Here is a 10,615-nt window from a genome sequence, read left to right as displayed (position 1 = left end):
TGCTCATCAGCTGATTGTCAAATGTCCTCTAACAATAACTTGCAGGTTAAATATCATTTCGAGGTGTTTTATCAAGTTAGGACTAGCAGGCAAGTTAGGATTAGACCAATCTTTGTTAACGCTAAAACTTCAACAAGAAAAACATGGCTAGTGTGATGTTTCACTCCAGATGTCATACATGTACAGGGTCAGGTAAAGAGACAGACTGTGGTGTCTGATCTGAAATACTCTCGCCTTGTTTGTCCTTCACCATTTTACCTCCTGTGAATCCTGTAAAATAGACAAAGGTATTTTTGTGTGAAGGATTTTTTTTTTTAATGTTTTTTTTTAGTTTAGTGTGGAAGAAAAAGAATGTTACTCTAGAACTGTTACAGGTTTTACACTCCCTTTAATCAAAAGGTCCACCTTATCCGTATCAATAACAGGAGTTAGATTAGAATAGAATATTTCACTCTAGTTACCATATTTTGGACTTTAACTTGATGAACAAGAAGGCATAATATTCTAAGTGCAAGGTGGAAGGTTTTCTGGTCTCTGGGAAAAAAAAAAAGATTTGTGACACTTGGAGCAGTATGAAAATGCATGCCTCAAATATTCTACACATAAACCCTATTCTTATTACCTATTATGGTCCCACAAAAGTTGTGAAAAGACTCTTTGCTTTACCACAAATAAAGATGTGGCCATGGTGGGGCATTCCCTGCTAAGGTCAAAAACTGTGGGAAAAAAACACACACACACACAAATGATTCATGATTTGATTTGATACTTCTTCGCCTTTTCCCGGATCGGCGTTAATTTGTGCTTTATTAACAATGTCCACTGTCGTAAAATTCCAGACAAGGACCTTCCTTTCCTGGCATCATAGTTTTTCTAATATGTAGGTACCCCTAAAATTGAAAAATAATGTGTCCAATGTTTTAAAACTTTAAATTCTCAAAATTATAATCAAGTATTACTTAAATTAATTCAATAATAATCAGACAATCATGCATTATTGGTGTCCAATTTCACACTATTATCTAACTAGTCTGTCTGTCCAGCACACCCCACCCTACTAGACCTCACATCATTATGGACCAATCCTGTAGTAGCAGCCACCTTCCTGGACCTGGAAGATGAGTGACTAAATGTTGTCAATGATCATTGATCAACAACAACCAGTCTGTCTATTGATTTGTTCGAGCTCACAAACAGACTATAGAACATTAAATTAATTCAATAATAATCAGACAATCATGCATTATTGGTGTCCAATTTCACACTATTATCTAACTAGTCTGTCTGTCCAACACACCCCACATCATTATGGACCAATCCTGTGGTGACAGCCACCTTCCTGGACCTGGAAGATGAGTGAATAAATGTTGTCAATGATCATTGATCAACAACAACCAGTCTGTCTATTGCTTTGTTCGAGCTCACAAACAGACTATTATTTTGGGTACCCCAAACATTATTACCTTGTGCATGAACTATCTGAGCAAGGTCAGTGAATATCTCATTAACTTCATGAATATTATTCTCGAGTCTTTCCATTTCAGCAGCCACCATTTGAATTTGTTCATTATCCTGCTTGATCTCAAGCATTTGTCTTCAGTGAATATCTCATTAACTTCATGAATATTATTCTCGAGTCTCTCCATTTCAGCAGCCACCATTTGAATTTGTTCATTATCCTGCTTAATCTCAAGCATTTGTCTAGATAGCTCATTCATTGCCTCTTCTTCATCTTCCATACGCTTCCTCTCATCATCTGACTTGCTTGTTTCATTTTCTTTGACTAGTTTGATTTTATTTTCTAAATCTGTGAATGGAAGTTAAAACATGAGAATAGTCAAATATTCCTTATGCAAATTTCAGGTGGTAATGATGCAAAATGGTACAATGCCAGGCAATGTTCCACACCCTTATTTTCCACCACTACCACCATTAATATTGTGAAAGGAAAATAAGTGTTATAAAGAAAGTCAAGTAAATAAATAAAGTTACCATCCCTACATTGTTAGAATAAAGCTTCACAAAGGTACCAAGTCTTTGATCATGTAGGTATCATATTAACCATGAGACCATTACCTTGATATTCTTTGAGCACATTCAAGGCATCTTTTTTGATATCAGCTATGCTCCGTTTGAATTTATCAACATCATGCCGTTGAACTTTAGCCTCAATTTCCCTGAGGTCTTTAAGTGTAGCATTTAACTGTTTCACTGTCCTGGATGCGTTAATCTGTTCTTGATTGATTGCATGCCAATTATTCATCTCTCTCTCTCTCTCTCTCTCTCTCTCTCTCTCTCTCTTTCTCTCTCTCTCTCTCTCTCTCTTTCTCTTTCTCTTTCTCTCTCTCTCTCTTCTAAACACACATACCACACACACACACAATAAAAATCGATGAGTTCGATACGAGTTGGATAATCGATTACAGGAATCGAAAATCGAGCCGAGATCAAAACAAAACAATGCATGTGCTCAAGCTAGATGATGATGTGTTTATGAATGTCATTCAGCTGGACGAGCTGTTGACACGCACGCTGTCTCCACACGGCACGCGCAACCTCCTCATGTGTTCCATTGTATGGGAGAAGTCACCTGTCCTGCGAACCTACCGCTCCAAGTGGCGTGTATCATTCTCAGAATATCGAGATCACTTCTATCCACCACATTGTCATGGGAATGCTCTCCTGTACTCGCCTGATGTTGTGTTCAAACTGTACCAGCACCTCCAGACAGATCAGGAGTATTTCTGGGTGGATGATGTATTCATTACAGGCATTGTATTCTCCAAGCTCAACCTAACACATGCCAAGTTCAGCTGGTGGCCTGGTCATGATGAACCTATTGTCTCTTTGTTCAACAATTGGGATTTACGCAAGTATGACCCGCACAAGACTCTGTTTGCATTGCTATGGGAACCTGACTTTGTAAGTAAGTATAAGTATATGTACAAAGCAACCTATCTCAATACATCCTTGCTAGAGTCATGAGCTGTTTTCGTTCCCCTAATCAACCCTAAACCCTACCTACCCTTATGGTCTAAAATTGTCAGTACAATGAAATAGTGCTGTTTGTGCTAGATATCTTTGGTTGTTCTTTTTAACGTTGATATCAAAACGATTTTTTATGTACAAAGCAACCTATCTCAATACATCCTTGCTAGAGTCATGAGCTGTTTTCGTTCCCCTAATCAACCCTAAACCCTACCTACCCATAAGGTCTAAAATTGTCTGTACAATGAAATAGTGCTGTTTGTGCTAGATGTCTTTGGTTGTTCTTTTTAACGTTGATATTATCAAAACGATTTTTTTTCTCTCTCTCTCTCTCTCTCTCTCTCTCTCTCTCTCTTTCTTTCTCTCTCTCTCTCTCTTTCTCTTTCTCTTTCTCTTTCCCTTTCTCTTTCTCTTTCTCTTACTGGAATCAATGGACTGAAGTTATTTAATTTTTTCGAATCTCTTTTGTAAAAAGAGTATCTCATGCCTAAACAGTTAAGTTGTTTTCTTCTAGACGTGTTAGATTTGTAGATATATTCACTTGTTATCGTATTACATGTTTATAGACTTAGTAATGAAACAATATGAGAAAGAATATTTTTTAACAGGCCCCTGATATCTTTAAATATCCTTCAGAATTTTTTTAGAATATCTTCTTTTTCATTTTTAATTATTAGATAATGTTTGTTTTATTTTTACAGTAAGTTTTTTCCGCCCCTTTTTGTTTTTTCCCTTCCTATTTTTTTTAAATTACTCAGAAATATTTACGCACAAGTAGGCTTCTCTCTCTCTCTCTCTCTCTCTCTCTCTCTCTCTCTCTCTCTCTCTCTCTCTCTCTCTCTCTCTCTCTCTCTCTCTCTCTCTCGCGTAGTGGTTGATGTATGATTCAAGAGACTGATTATGAACGAAAACGGCCGGTGGCCCTTACTTAAGAATTTGATTAATTATGTACTATGTATGCATGTAACTGAGGGACATTTGTACTTATTATTATTATATTTCGTATATTATTTTTCCCTATATGAGTAGGGTAACAAATTTCATGTTAGTAATTTTTTATTAGGTTTTAGAATATTTTTATATTGAATGTGATAAATAAATCGAGATATGTCGTAACTATCAGATATACATAATTACTTATTATAAAGTAATAGTTTATTTTTATCTCTTGTTGAACTAAATCACCTATTTTATTTTTATGGCTTTGGATTAGATTTGGTCCCTTATGAAGGAACTTTTGCATAGATAAGACTGTTTTTGTTAAGCATATGGATAGTCTAACTTTGGACAGAGATTATAGCATGTCATTTAGGAAAAACTGTTTTCTATCATTCCTATTTTGTATATTAAGGCGCTCTTTCACAGTTCAATTTTTGTTGAACAACTAATGTTTGTTCAACTTTCAACAAAAAGTTGAACAAATAAGAGTTGTTCAACAAAAAGTTAAACCGTGAAATCACGCGTCTTTAGACATTTAATTCTTGTATGTTTAGTTATGGGAGCCTCGTCAATTTTCACTCGGTTAATTTTTCATTTCAATACAAAATTCTATTTTAACTAATGGAAAACAGATTTTGGAGCCTATTTAAACGAGCAAAATAGTGACCTATCCCAGGTGTTAGTTTTTAAAAATATTTGTTATCTTTTCTGTTGTGTATTCAACCTTGTTGATTTTTTCGCTTTTTTCGGAAATTTAGTTTTATTAAGTTGTGTGAGTTAACAATTTGAATTAGTGCAATGGGATAACATGACGTACTTCTTAACATGTCGTTCCTTAAGTTGAATACTCTGTAGTTTTCTTCTATTTTTTCTATGAAAAAACTCCAATCACACTTTGTTCCCCCATGGTGTTTTAATTCGCTGTCGACCTGTGGGATTCGAGATCTTGTATCCTCCTTGATATGAACATTTTTTGGTCCTTGAATTTTATTCCATTTAGTGACTGCGTACAAATTTTCTGAACATTGCTTATCTTTATCCAAACATTCCAAAGAGTTACATACTTACTCACTTATAGGTTACTTTTAAATAAGAGGAGCTAGTGGCATCAGCCAATTCATGCTCCAATTTCGCCTCTCTTTTTTCTCTTTTCGTTTCTTGAAGAAGTTTGGTCTTTGTTTATCAGTTACGTGAATACTTTATGTCTTTGATAGTCTCAAATAAGCAATATCCAGCAATTGGAGTATAATATTATTGGACATCATGTTTGCATATTAAACCACGTTCTGGTTCCAACTCTTAACTGATTCAAGGATCGTTTGAATCAGAATGATTTGAATTGCCTTGAAAGTCATCCGATGTCCTTATGCTTAGAACTTTAACCAGATCTGAGTTTAGATTTCCTAGGTGCAAATGACATTTGCAAGAGAATTCAAAATTCCTGTCTCGATATACTCTACAACATACCATCCTACTAGCAGAGGACTTGATTTTGAATTTCTCTCTCAATTGTGGTGCGAGAGAATTCAAAATTCCTGTCTCGATATACTCTACACTACAACATACCATCCAACTAGCAGAGGACTTGATTGTGAATTTCTCTCTCAATTGTGTTAGCATTGTGAATCACACTCTGAATTGTGTTAGTTATGACTTATGACTACTCAATTGTGTGTTGACTACTCTATTACTCAATTGAACTTGGTCTTTGAACTTTGAACTGACATGGAAGTCACGTTTTATGCAATGCACATCTACATTTGCAACCTTCTCGTAAAATTCATAGAACAATCTCTCCGTAGCTCAGTCCAAATTACACTGCGTAGCTCAGTGCATATTACACTACACTCGGTGCGTATTACATATGTATTACACTGCGTAGCTCAGTGCATATTACACTGCACTCGGTGCATATTACATATGTATTACACTGCGTAGCTCAGTGCATATTACACTGCACTCGGTGCATATTACATATGTATTACACTGCGTAGCTCAGTGCATATTACACTGCACTGGGTGCATAAAATATATGTATTACACTGCGTAGCTCGGTGCATATTGGACTTACTACTTACTACATATCGGACAGTAGCATTTATTGTATGAGTTCAGAATAATTTCTCTCTCTGAAGGTCCCGGGTTCAATGCCCGTCACAGCTTTTTCGGTCCCTGTGTTTGGATTTCGTGGTGCTCTTGGTCTCGTAAGGAGAATTCAATAGCTACTTGGGTCAGAGGCAACTTGTAATGTAGCTGCAGTTTTTCTATTTATTATTATTATTATTTTTAAGAGGCGTTTTATCCCGGACTTATTATTATTGATGTATTTTTCTCATTTTCAATTCCAAGCTAGAGGTTATTTTTTATGTTATCTGTTGTTTTTTGGGGGTCGTGAATGCCAACTTCGTATAGGATAGGCTCCATCGAAATCAAAACTCAAAGGATTAAGAAAGTTAGATTCGTGTAAGCTTAACCCAACTTTTAGGGCTGCTTTCCTCAGCCTAAGAGCGGGCTATTTGTGTACGACTATTAAATACTGCCAACGACCTTATCACAGGTGTTTTGCAGTAACAATAAAGAGAATGTTGTATGTGCCAAAAGTAATATTTTTTACTCTCACCAATAACCGTATTTGCTCAATGTATAAGCACGGCTACCTATGTTCTTTATTAGTTTATGTCCTCTATTATTTTATTGATATTTTTTCTTGTTAATAAGTTCATTTTACAATAGTTTCCTATATTATACCCAACATTTTGTTCTCTTAATAGTAGCAATATTTTATTTATCAATCAAAGATCTGGAAATGTTTCCATAAAATGGACTGCATACTTATTGGATCTGTACATAATTATTATTATTATTATGTTTACTACTTTTCCATAGTCGATAGGTGACTACTTTTTCCCCCTAAATATTTTATTTTTGGTTGTATGTATATGACTTCGAATAATTTTGTTTGAAAAACAATTTGTTAAACTTTTACGCACACATGTAGATATGTAAATGTGATGAGTGTTTTGGAGTTGTGTGAAACAATGTCTTGTGTACAGCCATGAAAACTTTATCGTTCCAACACTTGAACCAGACCTAAGATAAGATGAAATTCATGTATTTATTTTCAAATTTTCAATTTGTTTAATAAGTAGGTATTTACGATAAAAGAATTAATGACTCATGAATCTCATGATAAATGATTTATATGTATTAAAATACAAGTTCAAGCTATAGGGCAAATTGATTAGTTCACTGTAAGAGAATTTTATCAATCTGTTCATATTGAACTTTGGTCAGTCGTTAGTATTAGTACAAAGATAGATAAGCGCGAACGACCTGCCCATAAGCATTGCTAAAGCGCTCAAAAAAAAAAAAAAAAAATCAAATCAAAATCCATTATACATAAATTTAGAAATATTGAAATATTTCAACATTTCAACTCGTTCTTATCAATTGGTGACTTCTTTGACAGTGATATTCATATCACTACTTACTCTTGATTTACATTGAATCATCATTCCTTATCATTGTCACTAAACTTGTCACATATTATCAGAAAGAGGTCTAGGCCCTGCGGATTCCCTTGGCCCTAGGAAAAAAATTACTGATAAGAGCCACTAGCGTACGTAACCCCCTCAGATTTTCCCAAGTACTTACTTAACTTACCTACCATCATTCCTTATCATTGTCACTAAACTTGTCACATATTATCAGAAAGAGGTCTAGGCCCTGCGGATTCCCTTGGCCCTAGGAAAAAAAATACTGATAAGAGCCACTAGCGTACGTAACCCCCTCAGATTTTCCCAAGTACTTACTTAACTTACCTATTCCTTGGCCCTAGGAAAAAAATTACTGATAAGAGCCACTAGCGTACGTAACCCCCTCAGATTTTCCCAAGTACTTACTTAACTTACCTATCACAAACTTGCTGTATTTGTATTATTTATTTACATATGTACATTATCCCCAATTTTCCTCTTCTTTTCCCTGGTAAATTATTAGTTACCAACATAATTATTAGTATTGATTAGGGCGTACGAATTTGTACTCCCTGTACAGTAAAGAGTATAATTATCTACATACCTAGTACCCAAATTGGAACTCTGGAGCCCAAAATGTTGTCAATTTTTACGCAAGCTAACTTTAAGGACAAAGTATTGGCGTTGTTATTAGATGAATCAACAAATCAGACCTCACAAATATTTCATTTCTTGATAATATTCGGTTGCAATATACCTACAGTATTTTGATAGTCATCAATATCACGCTCTTAAAATTTACCTAGGTCTTTATTGTTTGTCAAATTGCGAGATCCTTTTACAATAATCTCTCTAAATATTGGTAGGTATTATGTATTGGTACATTTCCTTGTGCATATAAATAAGTCTGAGGTCTAGAACTATTTTTTTTTCTCCCCAATAAGGAGAGAGTTCAGATATGATGTAAATAAAACAAAATTGTTATTGAATGATGCTACAAATTACATTACATTCCTTATTATAGGATATAGGATAAGGAAAGTAAAAATGGGACCCATAGAATGGGCTTTGTGAAGGAATTGGAATCAATGGACTGAAGTTATTTAATTTTTTCGAATCTCTTTTGTAAAAAGAGTATCTCATGCCTAAACAGTTAAGTTGTTTTCTTCTAGACGTGTTAGATTTGTAGATATATTCACTTGTTATCGTATTACATGTTTATAGACTTAGTAATGAAACAATATGAGAAAGAATATTTTTTAACAGGCCCCTGATATCTTTAAATATCCTTCAGAATTTTTTTAGAATATCTTCTTTTTCATTTTTAATTATTAGATAATGTTTGTTTTATTTTTACAGTAAGTTTTTTCCGCCCCTTTTTGTTTTTTCCCTTCCTATTTTTTTTAAATTACTCAGAAATATTTACGCACAAGTAGGCTTGCCAAACGTCCCGAATTGGCCGGCACAGTCCCGAATTTCAGGGGGTGTCCCGGCGTCCCGTTCAGTTTTTCATTTTGGGGCGTTTTGTACCGAATTTCCGTTTTTGTCCCAGAAAAAATTCGGGACGCGTTTTTTAACTTTAAAATTAGGTACCTCTATAAATCAGAATTTGTTCTTAACTTGTTTAAATTTGTCATGCTTTCATCAGTTTGCTCTTCCACTTTGCTAAACCTTTATAAACAAGAAAATGTTGTATTAAACCGCCTTAAACGAAAAAAATGAGCTGGTCCCTTGGATTCTCGTTATCACCATTTTGTTCGCGGATTTGGCGATTATGGTCGCGGATTTGGCGATTTTGTTCGCGGATTTTGCGATTATGTTCGCGGATTTGGCAATTATGTTCGCGGATTCGCGTCCCGAATCGACATTTTGGATATTTGGCAAGCCTACGCACAAGTAACAGAAACATTCCGTCTCTCTCTCTCTCTCTTTTTCTCCCTCCCAATATCCCTTTCTTTCTCTCTCTTACTCTTTCTCTATATCTTCTCTACTTATTCTATCTTTAATTATTATTTTAAACAACTTCTTATAAAGTTCAGTTAGTAGGTAGATACTTTTATTCGTCTGAATTCCATAGATAATTTGATTTCTTAAAAATAATAATAATATATGTAGGTATGTATATCTTTGAAATTTATTTATGTTCATTTAAAACATACCTACCTACTCTTTGTGATACGTATACGTGTATTTAATTAAAGGAATGATTTAAATAGAAATTATTGTTCTACTTAAATAGGTGTTCTAGTGTAAATTTGGAAAAAATAAATACTTTGATTTTGATGTTCACAAAATTACAAGCTGTTTTTATTTTTTATTTATTTATTTATTATTATTTTTTTAAGCTCGGCATTACTTCACCGCTTTTGCATTACTTCAAGGCACATTCTTTTAAATCCATTGCCTATCCAAGAACGGAAAAGTTTGGTCAGAAAATTTCCTCCCTGGCCGGGATTCGAACCCAGCGCTTACGGGTTGAAAGTCAGTCCTCTTGACCACAGAGGGGTCAAAATAGAACTCTATAGTTTTTGGGCCAAATTGATCGAGTGGTGCGCGAGTTATTCACTATTGAAGGTCGGGCAGTCGATTTGGTTTTTGGCTTATATCTCTGGAACGGTTTGTCCGATCGCAATGAAATTTAATATGAATATGTAAAACAATATTTTACACCTTCCTATAAAATTTCATGAAAATCTATTTATCGGTTTTCCTGATATTTAAGAAAAATCGATTTTGGCAACTAAAAAACTGAAAAAAGTCGTTCTCAGATGCACTTACGGGTTGAGAGTCAGTCCTCTTGACCACAGAGGGGTCAGAATAGAACTCTATAGTTTTTGGGCCAAATTGATCGAGTGGTGCGCGAGTTATTCACTATTGAAGGTCGGACAGTCGATTTGGTTTTTGGCTTATATCTCTGGAACGGTTTGTCCGATCGCAAATAGCTCAGTGCATATTACACTGCACTCGGTGCATATTACATATGTATTACACTGCGTAGCTCAGTGCATATTACACTGCACTCGGTGCGTAAAATATATGTATTACACTGCGTAGCTCGGTGCATATTGGACTTACTACTTACTACATATCGGAGAGTTGCATTTATTGTATGAGTTCAGAATAATTTCTCTCTCTCCGAAGGTCCCGGGTTCAATGCCCGTCACAGCTTTTTCGGTCCCTGTGTTTGGATTTCGTGGTGCTCTTGGTCTTGT

The 10,615-nt window shown here is 35.0% G+C and overlaps 2 protein-coding genes across 2 annotated transcripts; one reads left to right on the top strand and one right to left on the bottom strand.

Annotated features, from left to right (window-relative positions):
- Positions 1-1,377: 1,377 nt before the first annotated feature.
- LOC103510301 (syntaxin-12) lies at positions 1,378-2,263 on the bottom strand. Its single transcript, XM_026824361.1, has 3 exons — positions 2,077-2,263; positions 1,705-1,807; positions 1,378-1,597 (listed from the first exon to the last, which is right to left on the bottom strand). Exons 1-3 carry the CDS (start codon positions 2,261-2,263, stop codon positions 1,378-1,380), a joined length of 510 nt encoding a protein of 169 aa, XP_026680162.1.
- A 197-nt stretch (positions 2,264-2,460) lies between these two features.
- Positions 2,461-3,027, top strand: LOC103510290 (beta-1,3-galactosyltransferase 5-like). The gene has a single exon (XM_008474944.3). It carries the CDS (start codon positions 2,461-2,463, stop codon positions 2,983-2,985), a length of 525 nt encoding a protein of 174 aa, XP_008473166.1. The 3' UTR covers positions 2,986-3,027.
- The last annotated feature ends 7,588 nt before the right edge of the window (positions 3,028-10,615 follow it).

This window comes from Diaphorina citri, unplaced genomic scaffold, assembly GCF_000475195.1.
Source record: "Diaphorina citri unplaced genomic scaffold, Diaci psyllid genome assembly version 1.1 scaffold26, whole genome shotgun sequence".
Taxonomy (NCBI): domain Eukaryota; kingdom Metazoa; phylum Arthropoda; class Insecta; order Hemiptera; family Psyllidae; genus Diaphorina; species Diaphorina citri.
This window is presented reverse-complemented; position numbering and strand designations above follow the sequence as displayed.

Coding starts and splice junctions, on each gene's coding strand:
- LOC103510301 (XM_026824361.1), bottom strand. CDS start 2,263: ATGAATAATTGGCATGCAATCAATCAAGAACAGATTAACGCATCCAGG. Junction 1,808..2,076: donor TGTGCTCAAAGAATATCAAG/GTAATGGTCTCA, acceptor TTCCATTCACAG/ATTTAGAAAATAAAATCAAA. Junction 1,598..1,704: donor GAGGCAATGAATGAGCTATC/TAGACAAATGCT, acceptor AGATATTCACTG/AAGACAAATGCTTGAGATCA.
- LOC103510290 (XM_008474944.3), top strand. CDS start 2,461: ATGCATGTGCTCAAGCTAGATGATGATGTGTTTATGAATGTCATTCAG.